The 15,921-nt window shown below is 39.9% G+C and overlaps 1 protein-coding gene across 3 annotated transcripts in view; it reads right to left on the reverse strand.

Moving 5' to 3' along the window:
- The window catches only part of UGGT2 (UDP-glucose glycoprotein glucosyltransferase 2), a 166,483-nt gene that overhangs the window by 4,791 nt on the left and 145,771 nt on the right, over positions 1-15,921 (reverse strand). For 2 of the 3 annotated variants that reach the window (XR_013824820.1, XM_079902835.1), the window contains exons 34-37: positions 14,883-15,065; positions 12,412-12,572; positions 11,655-11,769; positions 4,082-4,198 (exon numbers count right to left, since the gene is read on the reverse strand). Coding sequence is in view for 2 of the 3 variants with exons in the window: in XM_079902835.1 (XP_079758961.1) it covers positions 4,082-4,198; positions 11,655-11,769; positions 12,412-12,572; positions 14,883-15,065 (576 nt within the window). In the remaining variant the exon portion in view is untranslated. Of the gene's footprint in view, positions 1-2,411; positions 2,529-4,081; positions 4,199-11,654; positions 11,770-12,411; positions 12,573-14,882; positions 15,066-15,921 lie in introns of all 3 variants that reach the window. The other variant, XM_079902836.1, reaches the window with a different exon arrangement.

Raw genomic sequence — 15,921 nt, forward strand, 5'->3', positions numbered from 1 at the left:
AAAGACTTTTTGATGGCTCATAAGAAGTCTGTCAAACAATTCTGTAAAATGTTTGCACAAAACACCCAATTATATGACCATCCTGCAAAAGAACACAGAAGACTATATTAATAAATATTTGATTGCCTTTTCTTCAGACTAAAACCTGGGTGTATATACTTTATGTTTTCCATACACGAAACTATTTATCAGCCTTTAGAAACGTCTTGAGTTTCTTTGGCAAAAGCATTCATCCTCTTTCACATGCCTCCGTTCTCATTAGCAGTTATGATATTAAAAATCAGTTAACTGGAACTCATTTGTCAAAATACTGACAGCTGTGAAATTCAGAGTAGCTCAGAAATCTCCACACCTTAAAAGTACTTAACTAGCCTGCTTAACAGGCACAGCGGAGAAGCAATGGACTTGGACCCTCAGTCCTCATGGTTCCAGTTTTTACTGGTAGTAAGACTTGGACGGTCCACACTTACTGGTAGTAAGACCTAGTCACTAAACTGTGTGTGTGTGGCGGCGGGGGTGTGGCCAGTGGCAGAATCTTAGTGTTTTTCATCTGCAAAGGACGAAGTTAAAACAAGATCATCTACAAAGTTCCTCTAATATTTGATCAATTTTAATTAGCAGTTGGTCCTGTTATAGAGTTTCTTGGGAAATTAAATCAAGGTTAAAAGGCAAAAAGTAGAGGAGGAGTTTAAGAAGGTTCTGACTCTGGATGTATTTGAAGGTACCGCTGACAAGTCTTGCTCATGGGCTGGATGTGAATTGTGAGAAAAGAGAGGCATCAAATATGACCCTAGTGTCTTTGGCTTGAGCAACGTAAAGAATGGAGATGCCACTGACTGAGACAGGAAAGACTACGGGAGGAGCATAAACTTCACAGAGTTACACAAGCATCCTGTCTGCTCTTCACGAAGCATTAACAAAGAATGTGTCCTGAAGCTCACTTCTACGCGGCATTTTCTTATAGTTGCCCCAACTTGCTTTCCCCTTCATCCTTCATGCCTTATGGGAGAGCTAAGTTATGAACCGTGAGCCTGTTGTCTTATTTATTTATTTATGGCTGCGTTGGGTTTCTGTTGTGGTGCGTGGGCTTCTCATTGCAGTGGTTTCTCTTGTTGCGGAGCACGGGCTCTAGGCACGCGGGCTTTAGTAGTTGTGGCTTGCGGGCTCAGTAGTTGTGGCTCGTGGGCTCTAGAGTGCAGGCTCAGTAGTTGTGGCACACAGGCTTAGTTGCTCTGCGGCAATGTGGGATCTTCCTAGACCAGGGCTCGAACCCATGTCCCCTGCATTGGCAGGCGGATTCTTAACCACCAGGGAGGCCCGGGCCTGCTGTCTTAATCCCTTCCTCATCCAACATTTTCAGTTCATTGCATTGTGGAATATTTTCTAAAGTAACTTGAAAACAGTATTTTATTTGTAGAAATTAATTTCACAGGCAATGTGTTCTATAAAGAAGACAATGGAACTATTTTCTAACTATGTCAGAAACTATTAAAACAAAAATACTATGTTTGTCCTTAGTGTATTCTACAATTCCCCCCACCCCCGCTACAATCTCTATCAGCGGTGCTTAAGTGGGGTGACCACGCCCCACAGGGGAGCTGTGGCCAGGCCTGGAGGTATTTCTGATTGTCGTAATGGCGGGGGGGGGGGGGGGGGCTATGGCCACCTAGTGGGTAGAGGCCAGGGATGCTGCTAAACACCTGTACAGCGCACAGGTCCGCCTCCACAACAGGGAATTACTTGGTCCCAGATGTAAATAATGGCCCAGCTGAGAAACCTTGATCGAAAGGGAGTTGAGACAGTATCATGACCTTTACAAACACTCTCGTCCTCACCTTCAATACCAGGAATCATGCTTTTTCCTCTCCATTAGGCCATTTCCTTGGGATTTTTCTTGTTAACTTTTTCCCCAAGATGATGACCAAAAATAGCATGTTCTTCCATTTTTATTTTAAATGTTTCTGTGGGAGAGACGATGTTGTCCACCAAAATTTATGTCACCGATCCTTCTTCTTCTATGTGGACCTATTGCTAGGAAGTGGCTGCCCATCGAGGAATGACGATCCTTAGCTCCTGTTACAACTGGATGTGGCCACACGACCAATTCCTACCACGGGGCCAAGGCCTTCAGGATCAGGGTGCATTCTCCACACTCCTTTCTCCTTTCCCTCCAGATCAACACTATCCAATAGAAATAGGATGGAAGCCACACACGCAGCTCTACATTTTCTAGCAGCCGCATATGAAAATGTAAAAGGAACGGGTGAAATAAGTTTTAATACTATATTTTGTTTAACCCAATATTTCTAAAATGTTATCAGTCAAAATGTAATCAATATAAAAATTAGTAATGAGATATTTTTACATTCTTGTTATTGTACTGAGTCTTCAAAATCTGATATGTTTCATACCTTACGGCACGTCTCAATTTACACTGGCCACATTTTAAGTGCTCTATGGCTGCATGTGGCATGTGGCTGCCATACTGGATGGATCAGCTCCAGATGGACACAGATGACGACAGGACCCTAGAGGATGAAGAAGCCACAAGATGGATGGAGACTGGTCCCTGAGTCATGATGTACAGGGAAGCTGCTCACTGATAGGACACCCACTTAGGTCTGAACCTGGGTGTATGTGAAACCATGGAAACATGGGCATTTGTTAGAGCAGCTCATGTTAATCTAAGTACTAAAGAGCCCAAGGAGACCTTATGTCACTAACATATGAGTCACTACCTTATACAACATAACCTTAACATTTTATGTTATGTTCAGTAATGTTCTTGACCTCTCTTTAGAAATTTCCGTCGCTTTCTTCTTACCAATGCCATCTTGTTTCTGCTACATTCTATCCCCTATGATTGCAGTCTAACATTGCGGCATGCTACTTTCTTTCTATACCTTTCTATACATATCTGGAGAAACATCCCTGTATTTTATTGCCCTGTCTTATTTTGTTCAAAACTATGAGTTCTAACATTTTGACAGTCTGTTCTTCAGTGAAGATCTTGTAAACAATTATTCTACACTTATAGCACATAAAAACAATATGGGCAGAAAAAGAATAATATCTTATACTATTAAAGATAATATATAGTATTGGAATATAATGTCTAGACAGCTGGATAATTAAGTTAGTTTAAAATATTTCATGTCTAGATTTAAACTGTGTAGCATAAACTGCTTAAAATGAAAATCTAAGAAAAAAGCTTCTCAAAAATAATGAAGAAAAATAGACATGTATAGGATAATTTCAGTAGACAGAGTTATTTTGGTTGTCTTTATTTGGGAAAATTATTGGCAGGGCACCTAAACTGATGGCATGTTGAGATGGCAGCTACTCCTAAACATTTCAGCCAGCTCTTGGCCCTTCTTTCGAAAGGCCTTGTGCAGGAAAGAGTGAGCACAGCAGGCCCGGGACCACCACTCTTAGGCCCGTGCTTGCAAGGCTGGCCCTCAGCTGGCACCTGGGAACTTGGGTTTCAGGAGTGTCCCCACCGTTCCCGGCTAAGAATGGCTCACTGTGCCTAAACTGTGCAAACATGTGGTTTACGGTGACCACCTGCCTTCCTTCCGGATGCTGGGAATCTTGGCACGTGCCAGGCAGAGGGGGGTCTTGCCGTGACCAGGCCCCCAATAAGAATCCTGGGCATTGGGTTTCTGGTAAGCGTCCCTGATAGACCACCTTTCACATGGGTTGTTGTACTTCTTGTAGCTTAAGGAATTAGGGTGGTCCTGGGTCACTTCACAGGGAGAGGACTCTGGGAAGCTTGAACCTGGTTTGCTCTGGACTTCACCCCATGCGCCTTTTCCTGATTTTGCTTTGCATTCTCTCACTGTAGTGTCTTCACAGCCATGATTCTGAGTCCTGTGAGTCCTCTTATTGAATCATCAAACCTGAGGGTGGTCTTGGGGGCCCCCAGCACAGCCCTCTACTTGCCAACCTAGGTAAACGTAACAGTCAATAACAGACTGAGCAGCAGGGTGCCCTATGTGTGCCATTGCGTTTGTAAGACAGAAACTATTTCCACTGGAACATTTCCACATCTGCTTATACAGAGGAAGATGCAAACACTCACCAGGTCAATTGTTTTGGCTCTCTGTTTGGATTCATCATCACACCAGGTTTCACACCACAACCAGTCTTGGGGAAGAGACTTAATGGCAACTTGGTAAATCATATTGTTGGGAAGATCCTACAGAAAAAAAGAATGATTTAAACATAGAGGTAGAGAAATTAGGGTCAGAGTGAAAGAAGTTGAAGATGTCATTTAGATTATGAACAGATCCTACAAAAACATGCACATCTCAGGTGTGTCTGTATTTTGAAGCTTTAAATACTTAATTTGACCGAACAGTCTTGTGTCGTGAATGACCCTGTGCACTGGAACAAAGACCGCACCTGCCCTGGGCTTCACCCCCAGCATCCGAGGTGGAGAGAGAGGCCCAGAAACCCACCATCCCACATGCCCTCTCTACCTCTTATCTGCCTGGAAACACCAGGATTAATCACTTATACCGTGTCTGCTCTTACTGTTTATGTAGTCAACACTGCACTCTCCAGATTCTGAGGCGACTTATCATTTCCCTATCAGCAAACTATGCTCCACAAATATTTTCACATTTCTGCATACTCAGAGCTTTCTAAGCAAAGATCGCTGGCACCTGGGTAAAAGGATGTGTAAATGGCAAATGAGCCTAGTAAGTTAAAGACAGAGACCTCTGCAGAGATTTAAAGACACCTTTCCCAGAGATACCTGCTTATACATGCCAGGGATTGCAGAGCCCTTCCCAGAGAGTATCTGTTTACATTCCAGAGCAAAGGGCATGTTTCCTCTCTCTCCCAGAGGGTACCAGCAGTACTTGTGTTAGCTGTCCCATCTAAGTTCCAAGATTCATAATTTTAGGGTTCTTCTCTCAACACTCCTATTAATCATCATACTGGAAGTTCTAGCCAATGCAGCAAGACAGGAAAAAGAAATAAATGGTATAAAGATTGGAAAGGAAGCAATAAAACTCTTTCTTTGAGGATGACAGGATTGTTTACGCAGAAAATCCTAAGAATCAGTAAAAAAAAAAAAAAAAAACAACTGGGGCTTCCCTGGTGGCGCAGTGGTTGAGAGTCCGCCTGCCAGTGCAGGGGACGCAGGTTCGTGCCCCGGTCTGGGAAGATCCCACATGCCGTGGAGCGGCTGGGCCCGTGAGCCATGGCCGCTGAGCCTGCATGTCTGGAGCCTGTGCTCCACAACGGGAGAGGCCACAACAGTGAGAGGCCCGCATACCGCAAAAAAAAAAAACCTCCTGGAACTAATAAGCAATGATAGCAAGGTTTCAGGATACAAGGTTAACATACAAAGGTCAATTGCTATATACCAGCAACTGGAATTTGAAATTAAAAGCACACCATCACTTACATTAGCACCAAACACCGCCCCCGCCAAAAACAAAAAACCCCAAATAAACCTGGGTTAAAAAATCTAACAAAATATGTTCCTCTACATGAGGAAAACTATAAAATTCTGATGAAAGAAATCTAGGAACATCTATATAAATGGAGAGATATTTCATGTTCACAGATAGACTTAATAGTGTTAAGATGTCAATTCTTCCCAACTCAATTTATAGATTCAACACAATCCCAATAAAAGTCGCAGAAAATTATTTTGTGGGTATCAACCAACTCATTCTCAAGTTTAGATGAAAGGCAGAAGACCCAGAATAGTCAACACGGTGTTGAAGAAGAATAACAAAGTCAGAGGACCGATACTACTGAATTTGAAGTCTTCATATAAATTCTATAGTAATTAAGAGATTGGTAATGGCAAAAGAACAGACAAATACAGCAACGGTACAGAATCGAGAGCCCAGAAATATGAGACTTCTTTGTATTTTCTGCTCAATTTTTTCCTGTAAATCTAATACTGCTCTAAAAAAATAGTCTATTAATTAAAAATAAATAAATAAAAGCTAGTTAACTGTTCCCTCTTCCAACACCCTTTTCCTGGGAATCCATTCTTTAATTCCTTAAACAACCTGGTCTGTCATCTTATCTCAGCCACTTTCTCCCATGGTCATATCCTAGCCAAGTCCTCTATAATTTCAATTTCATGCTCCCACTCTCTGACAACCTCTTGATTTTCAGCTTACTCCATCAAGTACTCAGATATCCATATCTTTTGACCCCCACTGGGACCTCCAATCAACTGATCCTACCACTATTTCACTGTCCTTTACCACCTGATGTCTTCACTCCCCCCTTCCTTAATTTCCATGGTTAATCATTATATTTAATCCCTTGAATATCTTCTCAATTGTCTTACCATTCTTGCATTTAGTTGTACTCGCTTGGCAAAATTATAGTCCTGGTTAAATCCAAACTCTGCACCTGCCTCCATGCAACTAGACATGGCTGGCGAAACACACAGACACATACACTACACTATACTATTTTATGTTCCCATCAGCAGTGTAGGATGGTTCCCAAATTCTCCATACCCTTGCCAAAGCTTTTACTGTCTTTTGTATTACAGCCATCCCAGTGAGTATGATGTGGTATCTCACTGTAGTTTTGACTTGAAGTTCCTAATGACCAGTGATGCTGAGCATCTTTTCACATATTTATTGGCCATTTGTATATCTTCTTTGGAAAAATATCTATTTAAATCCTTTGAGCAGGACTTCCTTGGTGGTGCAGTGGATAAGAATCCGCCTGCCAATGCAGGGGACACGGGTTCGACCCCTGGTCCAGGAAGATCCCACATGCTGTAGAGCAACTAAGCCCGTGTGCCACAACTACTGAGCCTGCATGCCACAACTACTGAGCCCACATGCTGCAACTACTGAAGCCTGCACACCTAGAGCCCGTGCTCTGCAACGAGAGAAGCCACCGCTCGCTTCAACTAGAGAAAGCCTGCATGCAGCAACAAAGACCCAGCACATCCAAAAACAAAAATAAAATCCTTTGAGCATTTAAAAATTGGTTCTCTTGGGCTTCCCTGGTGGCGCAGTGGTTGGGAGTCCGCCTGCCGATGCAGAGGACATGGGTTTGTGCCCCGGTCTGGGAAGATCCCACATGCCGCGGAGCGGCTGGGCCCGTGAGCCATGACCGCTGAGCCTGCGTGTCCGGAGCCTGTGCTCCGTGATGGGAGAGGCCACAACAGTGAAAGGTCCGTGTACCGCAAAAAAAAAAAAAAAAAATTGGTTCTCTTTTTGTTATTAAATTATAAGAGTTCTTTATGTGTTCCGGATACTAGTCTCTTATCAGATATATGATTTGCAAATATTTTCTCCCGTTCTGTGGGTTGTCTTTTCACTTTCTTGTGTCCTTTAATGCACAAAGTATTTAATTTTGATGCAGTCCTATTTTTTCTTTAGCTGCTGGTACTTTTTGTTTCATGTCTAAGAAACCATCGCCTAATCCAAAGTTACAAAGATGTACACCAGTATTTTCTAGGAGTTTTATACGTGACCCTCTTACATTCAGGCCTTTGATCCATTTTGAGTTAGTTTTTATATATGGTGTTAGGAAGGGGTCCAATCCATTCTTTACACGTGGATACGCTGTTGTTCCGGCACTTTTGCTGAAAAAGCTATTCTTTCTCCATTAAATTATCCCGGCATGCTTGTCAAAAATCCAGTGGCCATAGATGCATGGGTTTATTTCTGGACTCTCAGTTCTAGACCGTTGATCTATATATGTCTAACCTTATGCCAGTCCATCCACTGTTCATATTTAAAGGGTACAGTCTGATAAGTTTTACGTACAAATATTCCTGCGACACAACGATCACAATCAAGCTCACTCTCAAGTTTTCTTGTGCCTTTTTGCAATCCTTCCTGCCTGTCCTTTCTACATTCACCTAAGCCAGTTAGCTCCTGGGCAAACACGAACTGCTTTTTGTCCATGTAGATTGGTTGCATTTTCTAGAATTCTGTATAAATAGAATCCTACGATATGTATATTTTCGGCTTGGCCTCTTTAGATCAGCGTAATGGTTTTTAGATTCATCGATGTTGCTATATGTATGAATGATTCCTTCCTTTTTACTGTTGAGTAAATATACCACCATCTTTCTGTCCGATCTCGTGTTGATAGCCATCTGGGTTTGTGGTCGGCAGTTTCTGGTACGGCTCCCGGTGATCCGTGCCTCCTGGTGTTCATTCTTTCGTGCACTTATTCCTCCTGGAGTGTGGCTGGACCTAGTGACTTCCTTCTGACAACAGAATATGGCAAAAGTAATGTGATGTCAGTTTTCTGGAAGAGCTTGTGTAGAATTGATACTATTTCTTTCTTTAATGTTGGGTAGAATTCACATAAGTTTGGTAGAATTTAGAAGCCACCTGGGCCTGGAGATTTAACCTAATTTCTTCAATTGCTATAGGGCTATTCAGGTTATCTATTTCATTTGGAGTGCATTTTGGTAGTTTGTGTCTTTTAAGTAATTTGTCCATTTCATCGAAGTTGTTGAATTTATTACCGTAAAGTTGTCTGTAACAGTTTCTCATTGTTCTTTCAATATCTGTAGATACTGTGCTGTCATGTCTCTCATTTCTATATTAGTAATTTATGTCTTTTATTTTTTTTCTGATCAGTCTGGCTAGAGGTTTATGTTTTCTTAATTTTATCAAAGAACCAGCTTTGGTTCATAAGAAAATCTATGGAAACATACCATTTTTCCGTTTTTTTTTTCATTTCATTGATTTCCACTCTATTCTTAATTATTCTCTCTTTTCTACATACTTTGGTTTCAAATTTGCTCTTTTTTTCTAGTTTCTAGGTAGAAGCTGAGGTTGAGAGCCTTTTTCTTTTCTAATATGTACTTAGTGCTATGAATTTTCTAAGAACTGTCTTAACTGCTGTACCTTATCATTCACGTTGTATACAGAAGAGAAGCAGCCTAAGGCTAAAATATATATAAATTCATATGAAATGGTGAATGGCTTGGTTGATTGGTCAGGGGCCCAGAAAGAAGATTAAGGACAAGGGCGTGGGTCCAAGGGGGCAAAGTAGAAGTGACCCTGCTTATCCCTCCCAGTGACCTTCCTGGGGAACTTGTGCTTATTATCCCCATAACTCTAGGAGGTTCTGGGTTGTATCACTAGGTTAGGGGAATCTAGGTGAAGGAATAAAGACCTGGGCCCCTCGACAAACTGTGACAACAAGGAAAGGCCATCTCAGCTTCAGAACTCCCTGTGGGGGTTGTCTGAGGCCTTGGCTGAATTTGTAGAATTCGCCTAATTCTGCTTCCTTTCCTTCTCCAACAGCGGTTAGTCCTGAGAGCACTTCCTAATAAACTTCCTGCAGGCTAATTTCCACTTTACAGTCAGTTTGTTTCCTGGGTAACCCAACCTGTAATAGGCAGCTGAGCAGTAGCTGCTGATGTAAGGAACAGTGGAGGAGGAATATAGCTCAGGTTTTTGACTTTTAATTTGAGAAATGTTCTGGGCATTACTGGGTCTATTTCAGTAGATTTAACATATGAGTTAGGCATTCAGAGGAGAGAGAAGAGTGAGATAAAGGTTTGGGAATTCTCGGTAGAGAAGCTGGAAATTAAAGCCAGTGTATGTAAGAAGCCAATAGAGCGGGTACAGAATGAGAAGTGGGCCACGGGCAGAAACTTAGAGGACAGCAACATTTAAATAAGAGGTAGAAAAAGAGTAGTCCTCAAATAAACTGTGCTGGGAAAGTCACGGACATCAGAGAAGAACCAGGAAGATTTGATATTATGAAAGCCAAGGGAGTTTCAAAAAAGGAGAGGTCAAAAACACCCACATCACAAAAAAGGCAAAGAAGAAGAAACAAGAAGTGTTCACTGGATAAGAAGATATCACTTTCACTTTAGTGAGAAGTGTTTAGTGGACTGGTGTGAATGGTAGCCAAATGTGTCCGAAGAAGGACCACCATCCCGCAAATGTGGTGATGTAGCGCTGGGAGAGTCCCTCAGATGTTTGCTGGTCTGCTTGAAAAATGGGTCCTTTCCTTAGTTACCCACACACAGATAACCAGTAGGGTTCCTTCTGAATAATCCACTGGGGAAATGACTAAGAATTATAAAAATGTGATATTCACAATTTAAATCTGGAATGTTGCTGGGGTCTACTGAGGGCTCTACGTCTGTTTTTTACTAATTGGCAATATTGCAAAGGCGCTACCTTGCATTTGCACACGTACATATTTGGAGTTCTCTCAACTTTCAAGAATGATTTTTTTAAATCAGTCCTTCATCAGTGTGCTCCTGAATCAGTCATTAGTATTTTGATCTATAATATTCCATTTGCTCAATTTTTAAACAAACAGCCTCAAATTTCTATATTATCTAGACCCTCCGTCACCTCTCTTCCCTATGCCAGACTGTTTTTCCCCTCTGTACTATTCCTCAAACATGTAAGGCCCATGCCCACCTTGGGACCTTTGCATTCGATATCCTCTCTGCTTGGGATTCTCACAGGTACCTGTGTGCTCAGCTCTTAAGCCTCCATCTGCACGTCACCTGCGTATAGACATATGGCCGCTCAGCTTACAACAACAAACTCTAACCCCTATTCACCATTCTGAACTCTATCATGTTTTCGTGTTTTAGTTTTTCTCTAAAGCACTTATTACCTTTAAATATTGTTCATTAATTTATTTAGTTATTTTCCCACTAGAATGAAAGCACCATGAGCTAAGGATCTCTGTTTTGCTTTCTGATGTCCCAGGGCTTAGGAGAGTATCTGACACATAGCAAGTATTCAACAGATACTTCCTGAACTAACAAACATGGAAGGTTCTAGTAAGAGCCTATATTCTTAATTTACTTATTTATTTTTGGCTGCGTTGGGTCTTTGTTGCTGCGTGCGGGCTTTCTCTAGTTGCAGAGAGCGGGGGCTACTCTTCGTTGTGGTATATGGGCTTCTCATTGCGGTGGCTTCTCTTGTTGCGGAGCACGGGCTCTATGCATGCAGGCTTCACTAGTTGTGGCTCGCGGGCTCTAGAGCGCAGGCTCAGTAGTTGTGGTGCACGGGCTTAGTTGCTCCGTGGCATGTGGGATCCTTCTGGACCAGGGATCCGAACCTGTGTCTCCTGCATTGGCAGGTGGATTCTTAACCACTGTGCCACCAGGGAAATCCAGAACCTATATTCTTTAGTCACTGGAAAGAGGAATAATAATAAAGAGGCTACAGGGTCTTTTTCTTCTGTTTAAATTGCTAAAATGAGGAAATGAGCAGGATACAATAATGAGGAAATAATGGGATTTGAGAAAAAAAGTATTTGTGAAGAAAAACAAAATGTAAGGCAGTAGTCAGGGAGGGCACAGGATGAAGGGAGTTTATCTTAAAAATCACAGAGAAAGAGAAATGGGAGAAAGGGAGGGGGGAGGGAGACAGACATGTTTAAATGATGATGGAAGCAAGTAAGAAAAATTTAGGGTAACAAAGTGAGATAGGGCACATAGTGGAAAGAAGAGGTTTAAGCATGGAAAGGTGAGGATCAAACGCTATTCTGAAAATGTTAGGCTTGAAGTGAAAAAATATGTAAGTCAAGATAGCTAATACAAAATTGCATAAAGGGAAGAAAGAGGCTAAAAATATAAGACTTTGACATCTATAAACAGGGAGATAGAACAGTCTATGTCTATGCATTGAAAATTATTCCATGAATATTTTACTTACCTGATCTAGGTTTGAAAGACTGTTTGGATCTTGACTGAGAGTTTGGTACTGGCCCCGGAGCCTGTCACCTGCTGCGATTCTCCTGAACTTCTTGAGATCCACCACGTATAAGGCACTGCAAGAAATGAAGACTCCTTGAGAGCCTACGTTGTTTACATAGATTTACTTTCCTCCAGTGATTGTCTACGGTGTTGGTACTAACGTTAGATATCCCTGGGTCTAATAATAATGAATCCTTTCATAATTTGCTCCTGATGTCTAATACTGTTTCCAAGGAGTTTGAAGTTTGATATGACGCTGTTAGGATCCACATCCTCTTAAGGTCACCTTAAGTTTTTCCAAGATCTCCTGAAACTCATGGGCCTACAAAACAGTAACAACTTTGAAGACAATCTTCATTTTGTTATGCGACAAACCAAGTTGAAATCTTCTACAGTAGTTAGGAACATACAGCTGAGCCATAGTACTTGGGTTTAACTCCGGGCTCAGCTATGAACTAGCAGCATAAGCCTGGGCAAGGTACACAAATGCTGTATGCCTCGGTTTCCTCATCTATAAACTAGAGATGATAGCAATATCTCAAAAGGTTGTCATAGAGATTTTATGAGTTAATGTACGTAAAGTCTTGTAAGGGTGATTGGCATGTAATAAGCACTAGATAATGGGCTGCCATTATTGTATATTTTCCAAGAAAACTGAGTATTGTAATTCAACAAGTTATTTATTCAGTCAAAGGTAAGAGTATGACTTTTCTTACCTGATATGGTATTTCCTTCTTAAAAGATGTGATGCCCAGTATCCCGTCTTCCAGAAACGATATCCATCCATTTCCGTGCGGCTATCACAGAAGGGAGTATACCCATAAGGAGCTCCATCCAGATCAAAGTCTCGGAGTTCTTTTAGGTCATGTCTCACAACCTAAATAATTAGAATACTTTCTCTGATGAAGACTATAAAATAATAGAAGCCCCTGTAATATGAATCTCAAATCATCATCACCTTGTTGTAGAAAGACAGAGAACTGAGTTTTCCCCACAGTTCTGTCACGTAGCATGAGTTTACCAAATTTCTATTTTTTCCTTTTGCCCTTACAGATTAAAAGAAGCCTAAAATTTACATACCTAGTCTGTATGACAGTGGTCTTACTCATTAATAAGAATAGCTTGTTACATCATTTTTAATCAAGGTATTTTTTAATATTCTTTTTTAAATTAAAGTACAGTTGATATACACCTGTAGTATATATTACAGACGTACAATATAGTGACTCACAATTTTAAAGGTTATGCTCCATTTATAGCTATTATAAAATATTGGCTATATTCCTCGTGTTGTACAGTATATCCTTGTAGCTTATTTATTCCTCATAGTTTGTATCTCTTAATCTCCTACCCTTATATTGCCCCTCCCTCCTTCCCTCTTCCCAGTGGTAACCACTAGTTTGTTGTCTACGAGTCTGCCTCTTTTTTGTTTTATCCACTAGTTTGTTGTATTTTTTAGATCCCACATACAAGTGATATCATACAGTATTTGTCTTTCTCTGTCTGACTTGTTTCACTTAGCATAATGCCCTCCAAGTCCATCCATGTTGCTCCAAATGGCAACATTTTATTCTTTTTCTTTTTCTTCTTTTATTTTTTAGGCTGAGTAGTATTCCATTATATACATACACACACACCTCACATCTTCTGTATCCATTCATCTGCGGATGGACACTTGGGTTGCTTCCATATCTTGGTAACTATAAATAATGCTGCTATGAACACTGGGGTGCGTGTATGTTTTTGAATCAGTGTTTTTGTTTCTTTCGGATATACACCCAGGACTGGAATTGCTGGGTCATATGCTAGTTCTATTTTTAGTTTTTTGAGGAGCCCCCCTACTGTTTACCACAGCGGCTGCACCAGTTTACACTTCCACCAACAGTGCTGGAGGGCTCCGTTTCCTCCACATCCCTGGCAACGTTTGTTATTTGTGTTCTTTTTGATGATGGCCATTCTGACAGGTATGAGGTGATATCTCACTGTGGTTTTGATTTGTAATCAAGGTATTTTGAACAAAATATATTTTGGTAAGGAATTAAATATACAAGTACATAGCTCTTAATTTCTCAAGGTATAGATTAATACTTCAAAATGATTTCTATGATATATCTCCCTTATTATATATTGGCAAATATTAGTTTGAATCATAAAGAAAAATCTCTTAATTATTCTCAGTGGCTTCAATGACATAATGTTAGTATGCTTCATTTTTTAATAGACTCTAGCCTGCTGGAAAAATATTATTGTATATATTGGGGGAAAATAGGAAAAATAAATTTTATGTCAGACAGTATGCTTGGAAATGCTTACTTCATTACACTTTTGCCTATTAGTTTTTAATTATAATGATTCATATCTATCAATTTGAAAAATAATATAAAAGTAATAGAATTTAGAATACAAGTAAATTATAAAGTAGGATTTGAAAATATACTTTTGGTCCTAAATAAAAATACTAACTTGTGCATTTGATTTATGTAATATTTATATTTACATATTATTGTTCTTAGAAATTCTGTGTATTTTTTTAAATTTTTAAGAGAAATTCTGTGTATTTTAAAAATATTTTTTACCATTAGTGATTAAAAAGGCATGCAAGGAGAAAAGGGGAAAAGTCATAAAACCTTCTGGATATATAAATTTTGAAAGCTGAGGACCATAATTTTTTCTGGCCAAATTTAGGACTCTTTTCTTTAAGTGGCAGAATGATGGGATTTGGTTATTGGCTAATTGCCAAAGAATGTGGCCGAAGGTGGAAAAATGAGAGGAGAGTGTGTGTGATTGCTAACTTTTCCAGCAAGAAGAAATAGTTCACTTTAAACAAATTTCAGCTCATATCCATAGGAACTCACATAGCTACTTTTATTATGACTAATATAAGTATTTCTTTTATTTTTAATTACCAACCCCCCCCCCCAAAAACAAAAAACTACTACTTCAGAGGAAAAAACTGCCTCGTCCTAAGGAATAAATGGTACTTCTGGTAACACCTTTGATTTTCCCCTGGAATACTGACTTTTTTTTAAAAAAAAGATACTTTGCTTATATGTCAAAATTATGTCTTATGTTTGCATAGCGTGGCAACAAAGACAGTAATAAGAAGCGGCAACATAAATTGCATCCCTATACTCAGAAGTGTAAAAAAGTCTTAAGTACTCTTAAAAACAATAGTTAATCTTATTACCTGGTCAGCATCAACAAAAATGATTTTGTCCACCGCAAGAGGAAAAAGGACATCAAGGAAAAGAATCTTATAACCCCAAATAATCCTTTGTTTTTCCGTCTGTTGATGAAGCCACTGGGGCCACCTGTACTGGACTAGTTCATATTGGAATCCATACTCCTCAGCCATGTGAGGGATCACCTCCTAAAACACACACACAAATCAAAGACTATGTTCAAGGAACAGAAAGCAGTTTTTGTTTTGGAGAAAAAATTAACATTTTGAAGGTTAGAGTTTACAAGTTGTTACAAATGAATCGGTAAAATGTCTGAACGGTACTTCTACAACTTACACCTATTAATCAGAAATAAGACAATGCTGACAAACATAAAGATGTAAGTATACATAAAACTTTGTAGTTTAAAGGCATTAAAAATAGGTACGCTAGCAGGCTTATCAAATAAGATAATTGTTCCTCTACTTTTACTACTAATGTTTGACCTGAGAAAACCTGATGATAGAAAGGAAAGCCTCTGGATCGTGGAACACCTGTGCATCAAACACTTTATGCACATGTCAACATGCTGGTTGGTCAGAGAGATAGGAAGATGAAAAGGGTGTACAAAACCCACAAAATTAGTAGTAAATTGATAAATTATATTCTCCATGAGTTTCATGTTTGAGATTTATGACTATTTAATTGAAGGATTAAAAATACAAGGTAGTTATTGTGGCATGAATATTTGATATTTGATTCAGTGTCTTATAGGCTTAGAGTATCTTATTCTGTTTAAAACAGGGCAGTTAATTAAATATGTACACTGTTAGCTAAGTTTGGCTCAAGAGCCCAAATATTGAGAGGGATGACGGTAAAGGAGTGGGTAAAGACGGGTCAGCAAATGTAGAATTTGCATTCATCTCCTCAATTCTCACTTGTAGCTAGTTGCTGGTTATATGCTTAGTTTAATTTTCTCCCTGCTCTTGTAAGAACGATGTAGATTTAAAGTATGTTCCTTACTGTGAGCATTGGTTTTATCTGTGAGTTGCAAAATGTTGAAAT

This window comes from Stenella coeruleoalba (assembly GCF_951394435.1).
Source record: "Stenella coeruleoalba genome assembly, chromosome: 18".
Lineage (NCBI taxonomy): Eukaryota > Metazoa > Chordata > Mammalia > Artiodactyla > Delphinidae > Stenella > Stenella coeruleoalba.